At 36.5% G+C, this 15,537-nt stretch overlaps 1 protein-coding gene across 1 annotated transcript in view; it reads left to right on the top strand.

Moving 5' to 3' along the window:
* The window catches only part of si:zfos-2326c3.2 (TRAF2 and NCK-interacting protein kinase), a 125,547-nt gene that overhangs the window by 62,795 nt on the left and 47,215 nt on the right, over window positions 1-15,537 (top strand). The window contains 7 exon segments of the mRNA XM_028815689.2: window positions 453-531; window positions 4,001-4,176; window positions 5,351-5,423; window positions 9,396-9,603; window positions 10,464-10,610; window positions 12,017-12,082; window positions 14,712-14,861. Coding sequence (XP_028671522.2) covers window positions 453-531; window positions 4,001-4,176; window positions 5,351-5,423; window positions 9,396-9,603; window positions 10,464-10,610; window positions 12,017-12,082; window positions 14,712-14,861 — 899 coding nt within the window.

Genomic DNA, 15,537 nt, shown 5'->3' with positions numbered 1-15,537 from the left:
GCTGACTGATTCCTTTCTGTTTAGAACAGTTTTAAGAATCCAAAAGTCTTGCAAATAGTTGTGCCTTAGGTACTGCTAGTGTAAATTTGATACTTTTGCAAGTTATTAATGTTTCATGACCCCAGCTACAGTAGCAGAATGAAATAATGTTAAATAGCACAAGGTAATTATCTTCAGTGCATATAAATAAATCAATTGCTTGTTTTTGCGCCTTCCCCTGTCATGTTTCTTCTGCATATGGAGGCTCTGCTTTATCTTACAACTCCAGTTTCAGTATCTTCGTACACAAGATAAATGGTATGGCTATAATAAAATATTCTTCTTTGTTATGCCTGCCTGTGTTGATGTTATTGAACAGTACCATTTTCACAAACACAGTATTACAAAATAAGTATGCTGAGTTCCCACTGAAATATTGTCTCATTAAGTGTGAATTTTAATTTTCTTTGCAGCCCTGTGTGATATGCATCCTATGAGAGCTCTTTTCTTAATTCCCAGAAATCCTCCCCCAAAACTGAAATCCAAAAAATGGTAAGATCATGTGTTATATTAAGTTAATTTTGGTATGTGGAAATATTTATTTTCTAGCTGCTCTTCACATTGAACTAGATAATTCTGTGTGGATACATTGTTATTTGAAAATGTGTGTTCATTTTAGACTTGACTTGAATTTTATAGTGGCTACTTTAGTAGGTACATTAATAGCATGTTGGTCCGTGTTTGCCTTTGAGACAAACCTGAATTTGTCAGGGTATGGATTCAACAAAGCATAAATGTTGTTATATGCTTGATTTTAGATACAAACATTTTGACAAAGACGGGCCATTCAACCCAACATAGCTTGACAGTCCATACAGTATTCATGTAATGTTTTCCAGATATGGTTGAGCTAAAAATTTAAAGTTTTCCAAAGTACTCCTGTATACAACAATGCTTTGTGACATTCCAGTATCAGTTGATGTGTGTGAAAACATATTTGTAGTCTTTGTAAATAAAATCGTAATCTATTTGTTAGTTTGACAGTCATGCAAAAACGGCTAAACTGATTTTCATGAAATTTGCATGTGCATTGCTGTTGGGCCAGGCCATTTAACATATCAGGGAGAGAGGTTCTACAGAAGAACGGTAACCCATCATTTCCACTACAATTCTCATTCAGAGTGCACTGGAAACTGATGGTTGAACATCTTTATCAGCATGCTCAAAGTTTTATACCAACCAAAGTAGGATCTCATCGAAGACCACAAGTAGACAGTTTTCTTCTCAACTAATCTTGATAACAATTTCATTGTCTCGCTGAATTACTTTTTTTTTAAGAGTATGTTTTTTTGTCTTATTGTAAGATTTGTTCAGGCAAATTTAATTTTCCTAAATACAGTTTTATTCCCTGTTTATATTTTAATCTAAACCCTTTTTTGAGTAATATATAGCTATAGATAGTTTACAATGTTGTCTTAAGGAGTATTGTTTCTTTCTTTCAACCCCTCAAAAAAACTTGTAAAACTCCAAAACACCCATTTTATTGAGTTTCTTCATGGAGAAATCACATGTAAATTAAAGTTTAGCGTATATTTTGCTAAATTGTATGCAAAAGGAAACTGTGCTGTTTTGCTGACCACTACCTATTATTTTGTGATGTGTCAGTATATTATACAGAGCACAGCAAGATTCAGGCCGCCGGACAGGGATAGTGACAGCCTTCTACATGTTGGTCAAACATGCAGACAGGAATTTCATTGCACTGTGTACATATGACAGTTAACTCTGAAAAGAAAGTACAATGTTTATCAATGCAAAATCTTACATTTTTAACAAAGTCAACACTTTTATACACCTGCCTATTTGTTACTAAGAGTGATAGAGATAAGCCATGATTACAAAGGAATGAAACTTAATTAGTGTATGCTGAGTTGTTGAACAAAATACAGTATGGTAAAATGGCAATGACTGAGGATGGCGTTAATAACTTTTACTGTTTCTTGTATTTGTGGCAATTTTAAATCAGTGTTGAATTAATTAATAATTAATAATACAGAGACCTGCAGCAATATCAGTGTACCCAAATCCCTTCTAGCCTCAGTATTGTAAATGCTTTCCATGCTCCATGTGTTCAGTTATTCAACAGACCATCCACTTATTAATGCAGTATTAAATATATTTACAAGTGTATATTTCTAAAACCAGACTAAACTAAGAAATACAAAAAATGGCATTCATGGTTCTAACCCACCAAGGAGTTAAAGAGTTTCTGAAAATATGGAATCCAATTATATACCAAAAGAACAAATTCTATACTAATGAGAAGATGGAAATTGGTAGTTATCAGAAAGGCAGTGTATATTTCAGGTGGAACACTAGCACCGTAGTCAACAATGACAAAAGGATCAGCATTTACAAACTCATAAATACTTTACTTCCTTACCTTAATACATTATACAAATGTACCCGGGCAACACCAGTGGGACAGTAGTTAGTGCTGTTACCTCACAGCTCCAGTAACCTGTGTTTGGTTTACAGCTTGGATTCTGTATGAAGTCTGCATGTCATTCTTATATTTGTGCGGATTTTTATAAGAGTTTCTGGTTTTCTCACAAATCCCAAGTATGCATGAATCAGTGATTCAAAAGTAACATGTTTTATTGATAATTGTTACTGTATATCCTGGCTGGTTGTGCTTGGTCCTGTTTCTGGCATAGGTGCTTTCTCAGATTTCTTTATGTGATGCACAGAGTTGTCGGAGCGCAGAAACACTCACAGAGAGATGCTTCTTTAACTAACAGTAATAATGACCCTTAGTAAACCAAATGTTTAAAATACTGCATGTCTAAAATATTTGTTCTTATCCTTTCTTTGATTGAGAAAGCTTTAAAACAGGATCAGATGTTTATATCTGGATACTGATTTCTGAAATGAATGCCTGTTATTTCCATGTTTTGGTTTTGTTTGCCGAGAAAAATGAACACTTAGAATTTAGAAGTGTGAAGCTGCAAGTATATTTATTGCTAGAAGTTTGGCCTCACCCACTCATTGAGTAAAGCTGCTGTACAGTTTGAAAGGTTTCATTATAATACAATTATAGAGAGAGTGTCAGACACACAAGGGTGTCTGCAAGTGCAGATTCACAGTCCTTGTAGATTTTGATTGCACAGTGCAATCAGGCTGCCTGTTTTACATTCTTCCAGTTTGACCTTCATATTTTGCTTCATTCCATCTTGCATGCACAGATTTCAGATTAATTTAGGCTTCACTGAACTCATGTTGCATCTGTTGTTGCCTTGAACTGATTTGGAAACGTGTCAGTAGCTGTAATATCTGTGTGTCAGTGAAGCAGCAGACTCTGTCCCCAAGGTTGCAGGCTACACAGTGTTTCAGTATTTCTCCAGTAAATAGGTCTGTTTTCCTGAAAGGAAAGAATTCCTAGTATGTGTTTTATCGTAACTTTTTTTACTGTGTTGATACTTGCAGTGCTACTTTTTGACTCATGAACCATGTCATGTCAAATCCCACTATTAATCCTGGAGTAACATCAAATGAATATACTATGGGTGAAAGTTTTTTGTCTTTTTTTTCTTTTCATTATTAAAGGTAGTATATTATGAAAGACTTGAGTGAGTTTCTCTTTCTTGAAGCACATTACATTTTCTGTAAACTTGGCTCTGCATCGTATAATTATTTGGCTATGGGTTCAACCCTGTAAACTATGCAATTGGAGTTGTGGTAACATGTTTTGAAGTCACTCTTAGGTTTATCTGCGTCAGACGCACATCTCCCTTGTGCTTCTCATTGTTGTGCAGTTATTTAAGGTGTTTATCTTTGCTGATTTCCATGCTTATTACCCTAATTGTGAATTTCCCATTGGGATTAATAAAGTATCTATCTATCTATCTATCTATCTATCTCTATCTAATTCTCATGATCATAATGAATGAATGTGTCTCGCATTTCATCAGCTGTTATGACTTGACTAGTATGTCTGATTTTGATTTGTTTTTTCACCTAGGTCCAAGCGTTTTCTTACATTTGTTGAAAGTTGTCTAGTGAAAAATTATATTCATCGTCCATCTACCGAAACCCTCCTGCGTCACTCCTTTGTTAAAGACCTGCAAAATGACCGACAGATACGAATCATGCTCAAGGACCACATGGACAGAACAAAAAAGAAGAAAGGTGATAAGGGTAAGTTAGTTCTTGCACATTTTGCTTTTAATGTGTAGATGACAGAATCTTCATTGCCGATTAACTTGTCTTTGTATTTAAAATAATGAATAATTCTGTGTAACACTACATAAAAACATGAGCTAATTCTGAGTGTTAGATTTCAGGAGGTAAAATGCATAAACTCTATCTATCCCATCTTGCATTTTAAACATCTTTCAACAGCCTTCATGGTAACACTCCAGCTCTGGTCTATAGAGCTGCCATTAATGACATGTGCATAACAATGAGATAGCCTGACTCATGTTTGAAATTTCTCGGGTTAGCTGTAGTGTGGGTTGTGTTCAACTATGGTAATCAGAAAGGTGCCTATTGTCTTCACACTTTTCTAAGCATAGAAATTAAATAATTTTAGCCTACTCAGAGTTCCTAATTTATGTTTATCTTAGTCAGCATTTAATTAAAAGGTAGCCATCATCTAATTATCTGACCTGGTATTATGTGCATCTGTGTATTTGATAGGAAAGAACAGTTTTAATAGAACATCTCAGAAAAAAATGAAGACAAATTTTGAGACCTAAGAGGGATCTAATTCAGTTTGGTCAACATATCACTTTTTAGAAATTTGACACTAAAATCTACGAGATGGTTTGTTATACAGTATGCCTTCTGTGTGGGATGTACTTGTAGGAATAGCATGGGTATAATTCTTTATTATGAAGTTGAGAGTTTTCAGTACTGCCTTTACACTCCATTTGATTAAAGGGAGATCTAGGATATTTAAGTTTCTATGGATACCCCATCTTTGGTGTTCCTTTGTACATTTTTTCTATAATACTGCTATATCTTCTGTCTAAGACTCCAAGAACCTGAATTCTATTTCATAAATAAATAAAAAGAGTAAACCTAACCACAGAACACTTGGATATTGTACAAACTATTATCCCTGTAAATGAATACAGTGGCATCGTGCAGACTCATAAACAGGCACATGTTGGCTTTTTTTACCATGTTACTGAGTTGCTTTTGAATTTAAAAAAAAATCAGAGTTACGTGTTTTCCAGGTACCTTTAAAAATGAGACAGACCCCTTTAAAACCATGTGTTTTTTAAATCATTTAGGGGGATTTCAAAATAGTGATCACCTTGAAAGGTACTATGTAAAGTTTTTTTTATTGTTTTTCCTTTTGTTGCAGAGGAGACTGAATATGAGTATAGTGGAAGTGAGGAAGAGACAGAAGAAGTGAATGAAGACGATGGAGAACCAAGGTATTATTAGTAGTAGCAGTTTAATTTTGCAGATGCTTTTTGTCCAATCATTTTATGGTTTCTAAAAATAGATTGCAACAATTTGTAGATAAAAAATAAGCATGTGTGGCTTTTTGAATTCATGTATAGTAATGTGGTGTTTTAAGTAAATACAATAATAATAATAATTAATTAACTGCATTTATATAGGGCTTTTCTAACCTACTCAAAGAGCTTTATATGTAAAGTGGTTAGTGGTAAAGGGGTGAAAGAGATAACCAATTAGAGACAGAGGATGACTAGGGTGCCAAAATGGATGAGGTCATGATGGGCAATTTAGCCAAGACATTGGGGTATGCCCTACTCTTTTCAAAGATGCCCGAAGATCTTGTATGATCACCACTACAGTTTAACGTGTCATCCAATGGATGTCAGTATTTATTTTTACAGCATTGGTAAACACCTCCTTTTGGCCTCATCAACACTTCTTACAGCATCAACCCAACATTTCCTAGATGATTTCCCATTCTGGTACTGGCCAGGTCCAAACATGCTTAGCTTCAGGTGGATTACCTGTTCTGTATAGGTGCTATGGTACAAGAATGTGGAAGAAGAGGAATGGATTGATTTGTGTTTCTTAGTCAATTAATTAATTATTGGCTCTACTTGGTGCAACAGTTAATTAGATGGTATGGTAAGGCCCCCATTTTATTTTCCTTTCTTTTCTATGTAGATGAGGTTTTCAGGCCATTAGACTTATATTGTGTGGTATATCGGGGCCGTATAGCTCCCCAAATCCGGACACAGACAGGCACAGTGACACACAAGTGCAAAACCACCACACATTTTATTTTTTTTTTCCCTTGTGGGAAAATGTCTTCACCATTCCCCACTGGTATAACACAGTCCCAGCAATACTACTCAGTCCCTTCTCTCTCTCTCCTTCTCTTCTCTGCCGCTTCCACTCCTCTCTCAGTAAACTTTGTCTTCCTCCTCCCGACTCTGGCTCCTCGAACACAGTGAGGCAACATCTTTTATAGTGGACCTGCAAGTGCTCCAGGTGCTCTCAGATCCTCTTCCGGCATCACTTTGGTAGTGGCGGACGGATTCCAGAACTGTCCAGGCACCCCCTGGAGGTGGCCACAGTCCCTAGCAGGATTGAGCTTCTAAGCTCCAAACATAGGCCCCGATGTAATCCAGTGGGGTTGCACTGTCATGTTCCGGGGGAGGTATTGCTCTGGATATGTCTTTTCCCCAGGTCCTTCCATCATAAGGGTGTCCTGGCCATCCGACACACAAAGTAACGGAAAAACACTTGTTTTTAAGAAATAGAATTTTACAATTTATTAAAAAGCACAAGGATTATACAAATATAACAAATGCTTATATATCATCGTAAAAGTGTACCGTATAACACAAAACAGGCTGGTGATAGTGTGTTTAGGGCTTCTCTGGGGTTGCTTAATTTTATATCCATTTTTCATTTAGCATTTCAGTTTTGGAATTTTAGCATTATGTCACAGTTAGCTTGCGCTTGCTTTGTTGCACAGACATGTGAGTGAGAATACTAAAACTTTATGCTGTGACTCAAAGCTCTTTTTCTCAAAATTTCTTATCACCTTGTAAAAACTCTTAGTTTATCTGGTACAGTTAATTATAAGCTTGTTACAAAGGGGCAATAAAATATGACAAATCAGGCCTTTAGCTAGCTGTTTACTAGCTACTTAGAACTTCACCTTGGTACAGTTAAAATAATACCAAGCTTTTAAGAATAATGTCCAATGCTGTGTCAACTTACATGCTGTGGCTCTGGGTTCAAGTCCCTCGGCCCTAACACAGTCCCAAAAACACAGCAAAAGAAAAACACCCAAAAACACACTCTTCTTCCTCAACTACTTCTCCCAGATAGCTTCGTCCTCCTCCTCCTAACTCTGACGCCTTGAGTAGTGGCCGCAGGCTCCTTTTATAGCCCTCCCGGAAGTTCTCCAGGTGATAATTGGCCTAATTAGGCTGCACTTCCGGTTGTGGCTGCATTCCAGCCCACATGGGCTCGTTAAGCCGTGCAGCTCCTCCGGGTGGTGGCCATGGAGCCCAACAGGTCTGAGCCCTGAAGTCCCATGCCTGTGGCCCTGATGTAACCCAGGAGGACTGCCACCACATGTTCCAGGGGACAGTGTGCATCCCATGGCTGCTCCCCCAGTCCCAGTGTCAAAGGGGCGACCCAGCCAGGAATAGGTGCTGGCTGTCCACCACAATAGATAGATAGACAGACAGACAGACAGACAGACAGACAGACAGACAGACAGACAGACAGACAGACAGACAGATAGATAGATAGATAGATAGATAGATAGATAGATAGATAGATAGATAGATAGATAGATTTTGTTACATGTTCATACCTAGTTATAGACATATAAATGTGTTTGTCAAGTGAGGAATGTGTTCTTTTTGCTATTACAAGCTCAAGTCAATTTACTTATATCTTTGCCAGGTGTAAGCTTTCAAAAATCAAGAGCATGCTATTCACTTTCTGTGTACCTATTGTGATAAGGAGAGTGTTTCTTGTCATCTCATCACAGCCAAAATAATGACAGAAATGTCAGAAGATTTCAAAAATGCACAAATTCACAGGAGAGGGATAACAAATGGTAAAGCCAAATATGGAAAAAAAGGCCCTCCTACAGAGACCTTTCTTTTCATCTCTAGTATTGAAAAGCACTTTGTCTGTTCACTTTATATGGATGGAGTTTAAATTAGGGATATTTTTGAAGAAGCAGTGATGTATGTATTTGCGTAATGCATGTTGTTAACAATGATTTTCATCTGTAATTTTATGAGTTGCATTCCTCCTTGGACTTCAGTTTTATTCTATACTCTCAACAATACTCTTAAATTCATCTGTATCTGAAATTAAATTACCTGGGTAATTCATTCTTACCAGTTTATTTACGTGGTAGGAGTTTTTTTACTGCAAAGATTGTTCCCATTACTTCATATGAGAACAATTCAAATCTATTCCAAACCAAGTTCTGGTTCACACAAAACTCACTGTTAACCTAAAATACCATAAAAATTATTTGTCTTTATTTGAGCAATTACTGAAATATAAAGGAACTTTGTTTACTTTTTGTCCATAAGGCCAGGGGATTAGGTTACTCCTCATGTTATGGGAATGTTCCCTACTGAGATTTTATTAGAATGTACAGTAAAATTTCTTTGCTTATTTATCAGGCTTACTTATGTTTAATCCTGTATCAGCTTTGTTCGGGGGTGACACCTAGTAGATCCTGATCTGACTGGAATAAAATATATTACAGTTTACCTTTCTTCTATGTAATTTATTGGTTCTTATAAATTTAAAGTTGAGATTATTTTGGAAATGTAAGGTAAAAACTTGATTTTCAGTTAAGATTTTAAGTGTTCTTACATTTTTATACTTTAAAATGCTTTTGTCTTGTTTTGGAGATTTAGGCTGTTCTGATTTCTGAGTTTTTCTGTTTTTTAAAAATGTCTCCCATGCACTGTATTGGCATTATATTCAGAATTGCTTCATGCCTAGCTGAGAAATCTTGCCACTCCTCAAACAATGAAATCAGCAATGTTAAATTAACAATTTAAAGTTTTAAGTATTAATCACTTACAAATGTTAATTAATTACTGATGATTTCACTGTGCAGTTATTTCTAGTATTAAAAAATTAGTTGGATTTCTCTCCTGTTATTACTTTGCAGCAGCAACACTTTTCAATAGTTCCTTAGTTGAGTACAGTGTAATTTGCAGTCTTTGCTTTACAGATCATCTATCAGCCAGGTGGTGTGACATACCCCAGGCAAGCCTTGTAGTATTTTTGCCAGTAAGGAGTTTCTCCAGCTTGCAGATTTGCTTGCCTTATGCTTAGCTGGATAAGTGAGCTTGACATACTGTATAATGGAAACCTTGACTGTGCAAGTCAGAGATACTTAGAATGTGTTGTTTCCTTATGCCATTTAGCTCTATCGTTAACCTTCCTGGAGAGTCAACATTGCGTCGGGAGTTCTTACGACTACAGCAAGAAAATAAGAACCGAGCTGAGTTACAGCGCCAGCACCTGGACTTACAGAAACAGCAGAAGGATCAGGAGAGGTACAAGAAGCAGGTGTTGGCTGAGCGGCAGAAACGGATTGAGCAGCAGAAGGAGCAAAGGCGGCGGCTAGAAGATGTAAGACTTTGTTTTATAAACGATTGAAGGCACGGGGCCAGACATCATCAAAGAAAAGGTTTAGATGAGATAAGATTAGATGTGATAGATACATGTGTCTCACTGGTGGCAGGCTCTAGAACTCTTCAGACTACAGGTAAAGAGACTGTTTATGGAGTTTTTATATTTTTATACAGTTTATGAGAACAGGGGACTATTGAATGTTGTGAGTAAGAAACAAAGAGGCTGGTTTATATTACTGAACAGAACACATCTTCTTATCTCCATGATTATAGGTGTGAGGAATCCGATTTTTATTTTTCTCTTCTGGGAAAAGCTGAGCTTCTTTTTTAATAGTTAAAATGAAAAAAAAAACAACTTTATATTGTGGCAGTTACAGCTGTGTCTTCCCAAATGCAAGGATGTCATTTCTGTGAAGTTGGAATATTCAGTCTTTGTCAGTTTTTTCTTTGCCATATCACTATTGTAAAACTGATCACCAGCATCAGACCAGTGTATGGAGCACATTGAAGAAATGTGCTGTAAATGTCCCTGCAACACTATTTGTCAGCTGCAACAATGATAGCTATCATCTACACTTTACGGTCCTGTATTGTGTAATCCAATGCAGGTCTATTAGAAATACTCTTTTTCATCCCGGCAGACCTCCCTTGGAGGACTGGGAATGAGGAACACCAGTGGTGCACTTTGAAGAGTTCAAATAATTGACAATGCCCCTCCTTCTCTGATTTTTTCTTGATCATTAATACTCAGCATTCTGTATCCTGCTTATTTTCATGAACATAACATTTCTTTGAGGTGTTAGGTGGTTCACCCTGCTCTAAATACTTGTTTCTTTTGTGGATTTTTTCTCACAACAGCAGCGTAAGCAGCATCTAGAAGCAGGCTTTCAGTGGCCAGAGCTGCAAGAGATGCTCTGGGGGGAAGAAAGCAAGGATGAGAAAAATTTTCTGGAGGAGGAACGACAGAGATTCCTAGAGATGCAGAAAAAAAATGAAAAGAAACAGGTGTCTGTTCCAAACTCAAGTTCTTACTTTTGTTCTACATTTGTATGTATCTTGCCCAGACTAAAATGGGGAATATACTCTCTTATGCCATGGTATTAAAATGGAATAGTGGAGTTCTTTCTGAACTAATCACAAAGATCAGCTTGTTCACTGAACCTGTTTTATACAGCATCTTGCACAGCATGCACTATCACTAGGAATTCTAAAAAGCACACCAGCTGTAGTTCTCTGTAAGTTATGCCAGGATATGCACCTTTTTTTTTTTGCAAACCTTCACTGGGTCACCTTTGAAGTTGGAACTGGAAGGATTGATCCATTTTTATCTCCATTAAAAATGTAAACTTTAGAAATTCTATAAATTGTAAGTCATATTTTATAACAATCTAAAAATCAATAAACAGTGATTTTGAGTATGTCTGAAGCAAAAACAAAAGATGTTGCAAGACCTCATTAACTAAGATTGTGTGAAAACTATTCATAAAAATGGCCCAGATTATGAAAATGTTGTCAACAGAATATCTGGCTTGAGTTAAATGTGGAAGACAAGTATCTTATAAGAGTAAAACTTCTATCTTAATGCGGTATCATTTTACATGCAGGGAACACTATCTCATTAGTTCCCAGCATCCCTGATTCTTAGGAATTGCCATTAAATTTATAGGGCCTAGACCTTATCAAAGCTTTGGATGTGGCAGTCTGATCTTGACATATCTTAGGAAAATAGAAGGTTGATTTCAAAATAGCTTCTACGGTCACAGAATGCAATTTATTTAGCTTTCAAGCATGTAGGCATCTAATCCTGTCAGAGAATAGATTGGGAGTCTTGTCACATTATTTTCCTGAAACTAAGAAAATAATTTCATTAGTGCTATAATAAAATCTTTAAAAAAAATCTTGGTGGTTTATCAAACCATAGTTTTTTCACATTTACAAGAGATTGTGTTCGAATTCCAGCCCAGTATATTTCTGCTTGCCATTTGTATACTCTCTACGCATTTGTGTGTTTTTTTCCCACACATTCAAAAGAAATATGTCCAGGTTATATTGATTTGAGTGACTCTAAATTTGATTGTTATGAGTGAGCGTGGGGCTTGCGTATGAATGTGCCCTGTCATAAATTTGTGACCTTCTAGAAGTTGTTATGTCTGAAACCAAAAAAAAGTTGGTTTTTTTTTATTATTTTTATATATTTTTTATTTTTAACGTTTAACTAATATTTCCCTTTCCTGCTTCATCATTACTGGTCACACAAAGTATGAATGAGGCATGAAAATATTTGTGTACCTGTACTGTATGTTACTGATACTTATCTTTATGTATTGAAGAAGGTAATAGCATTATATAACTTTGAGATGTTTAATTAGTAAAAGTCATTAGTAAAATGTCATGTTCTTCTATTGGAATAGCTGGAAGACACAAGAAGACAGAAAACTCAATTTGAAGGACAATCACCCAGCAGTCAGAAACAAATGGTAGGAAGAAACAAAAAACTACTGATTATTGTTTTAATCCAGAACATTAACCAGGAATTCAATATCTAGGAAGAGCTATTATGTGACTCCTATTCCAATTCAGCTGAAAGTTTCTTGGATTCTGATTACCTGTTTTGTAGAACTTTGTTTTTTGTTTCTTTTGAGACAGGCATGATTCAACCATTTTACAGTATTTCATTCAGCATGATTAGGCTATGGATTTTCTATTTCCTATGGCTTTGTTATAGTTTAGCACTTGCAGTTTTAAAACTTTGAAAGTGAGACTTTTGTAGAATATATTCCTGATCTTAAACATGTGTAACTTCTTCTGCCATGGCAAAGTCAATTGCAAGTTGTCTTTCTAATCTATATTATATTAGGCATTATATTATTAATAATATTAGTAATTATATTATTATAAATACAAGTCCAGAGACCTTGCCTGCTCTTGAATTTACCCCTTCATGTGTCCATTTGGTGGATTTGCCTATATTTAAAAACAGATTCAGTTGTAAAGTTAAGCCATTTATAAAGCACTGTGCTTTTAGTGGCTGCATGCATGGGACTGTAATATGCACACAATGACTCGTGACAATGAGGAATTCCTTTCTGTACAAAGCAGCCACAAGGCACTTGAGTCCATGTGACATGCCATTACTTCAGGCAAATACCTGGAGCTTGACAAGGAGTGAAGTGTTTGGTTGGAATATGCAGAAGATTCTATAGTACATGTTGACTGTTTCAGCTTTTAAGTGTTTCTAAGATTTGTTTTATTTTTTTATGCTATTTTCTTTTCATTTGTAGATTTAATATTCTTAAAGCATTTGTTCTTTGCTCTTGTCTCCTGGTTCCTTGTGATTTAATAGTGTTTCCTAATAGTCAATAGTATTTTATTTGTCATTTTGGATTCTCACACTCTACTGAATAATTAGAATACACTGTAAACCTGTATAAGGCCAACTCACACAGATATAAATTAAGATTGTTTTGTGGCATAGATATTTAGTCAATAATTAGAATAAACCTGTAAAATGCCAACTCACTTAAGATTGTTTTATGGCATAGATATTTATAGATATTTAGCCATATTTAGGCAAACAACAGAAACAGAAACATGTTTCTGTGTCTATGTCATAGGACCCTCCTGGCGACTAAAAAACTATAACATTACTGACTGTAAGTTCAGTTTTACTCAATGTAAATCATGAGTATTTTTTTCTTCCTAGACTTTTATTTAAAGTACAAGCTGATAGATCCATCCATTATCCAACCCACTATATCCTAACTACAGGGTCACAGGGGTCTGCTGGAGCCAATCCCAGCCAACACAGGGCACAAGGCAGGAAACAAACCCCGGGCAGGGCACCAGTCCACCTCAGGGCGCACACACACACACACACACACACTAGGGACAATTTAGGATCGCCAATGCACCTAACCTGCATGTCTTTGGACTGTGGGAGGAAACCGGAGCACCCAGAGGAAACCCACACAGACACAGGGAGAACATGCAAACTCCACGCAGGAAGGACCCGGGAAGTGAACGCAGGTCTCCTAGCTGCGAGGCAGCAGCGCTACGCACTGCGCCACCGTGCCGCCCTAAGCTGATAGATTTTCCACATTATTGAGAACAAAAATGCAAAAAACAGGGATAATTTCTTGTTTTGTTGCTTAAAAACACAAAAGGCAAATAATCATGAACTTGGGGTAATGTGGATAAAATGGTGGAATTAATAGAGTAAGGTTTGTGTGTGTGGCTTAAGTATTTCAAAGTGGAGGTAAATATATTTGACATGGAAGAAAAGGAAGCTGATCCACTGGAATATATGCAGAATATCACTAGCAAAGAAATTGCCATTTTATTTGAATTTTGCACTCCACCTTAATCCATGTAAAAGCAACTGTATAAAAAGTTCAAATATGCTATTGGCTAGCTGCTTGAAGGAGGTTTTTTAGGTATCATCCCATATGCACGATACATGAAGGGGTTAAAAGCCCAAGAGAGGAAATCTCTACATCTCATTGTTGCAGACTATTGCTCGTACGAATTTCCTGTTTATTTTTAGTAAATATTGCAGGCTTTTCCGGAGTAGGAAGTTATTTACAGTTTGTAACTAATGTCCCCTGAGCAACACAAATTTTCTGTTCTTTTTTGGAACTCTTTTCTTATGCTGTCTTCTTGTTGATGTAGATGTTGTTTAACTCTAGTGTTAGCATTTATCTTTTCTAACAATTAACTTACATTCATATTGAATTGTTAACCTGGCATGAAATTAATTCAGATTGCCTTTACTCATCTTTCTTTCTGGAATGGGAAAGAAAAACAATGTCTTGGTGTTCCTGTGTGTAAAACTTGTCACTAGGTGAAAAAAGTTACAGAGAGAGGAAAACGTGTGTAGTCACTTCCACTGTTGGAGAGCATAAAATGACTTCTCTTTAACTGTCATTTCTATTAAACACTGTTTCTTTGGGCATAATTTGATACATGACTGTTCACCCTTACATTTCATTTACTCCATATGTTCATGAAACAAAAACATTGGCTGCTAACAGAAAGCAAAAGATGCCAGCCACCTTTGACATTTTCACCAAAACTTTATTTACCACATGGTTACCTTTTGTCTTTTAGGCTGAAGAAAGAACACAGACAATTGAGAACAGTTTGTCCAATTTGAATCTTCTTGTGCAAGGATGTTCTTTGCATTTACAAAGTAGGCTTTCCTCTGGAAGCAGCTCTAGTCCTTGTACTCCAGCACTGAAGAGAGGTGTATGTCCACAGGTAGGCTTGGATACTGAAAGGATACATATGTTTTTAATTGTGCTGTATGGAATTTCTTTTATTGGTCATCTTTTGGAATTTTTCATTTTTCTACCTATTCCCCACCTTTATGCAAACAAAACTTTGCAACTGACAAATATTAAAAATAAAAAAGTGTTTAAACTGTTAGAACTGTTAGTGAATCAGGAAATGCAATGGATTAGCAAGGAGGAAGTAAGGACAGCTATGAAGAGGATGAAAAATGGAAAAGCCGTTGGTCCAGATGACATACCTGTGGAAGCATGGAGGTGTTTAGGAGAGATAGCAGTGGAGTTTTTAACCAGATTGTTTAATGGAATCTTGGAAAGTGAGAGGATGCCTGAGGAGTGGAGAAGAAGTGTACTGGAGCCAATATTTAAGAACAAGGGGGATGTGCAGGACTGCAGTAACTACAGAGGAATAAAATTGATGAGCCACAGCATGAAGTTATGGGAAAGAGTAGTAGAAGCTAGGTTAAGAATTGAGGTGATGATTAGTGAGCAGCAGTATGGTTTCATGCCAAGAAAGAGCACCACATATGCGATGTTTACTCTGAGGGTGTTGATGGAGAAGTAGAGAGAAGGCCAGAAGGAGTTGCATTGCGTCTTTCTGGACCTGGAGAAAGCATATGACAGGGTTCCTCGAGAGGAGCTGTGGT

Source organism: Erpetoichthys calabaricus, chromosome 12, assembly GCF_900747795.2.
Source record: "Erpetoichthys calabaricus chromosome 12, fErpCal1.3, whole genome shotgun sequence".
NCBI classification, from domain to species: Eukaryota; Metazoa; Chordata; class Cladistia; order Polypteriformes; family Polypteridae; genus Erpetoichthys; species Erpetoichthys calabaricus.
Note: the sequence above shows the minus strand (reverse complement) of the source record. Positions and strands in the feature narration are given on the sequence as shown.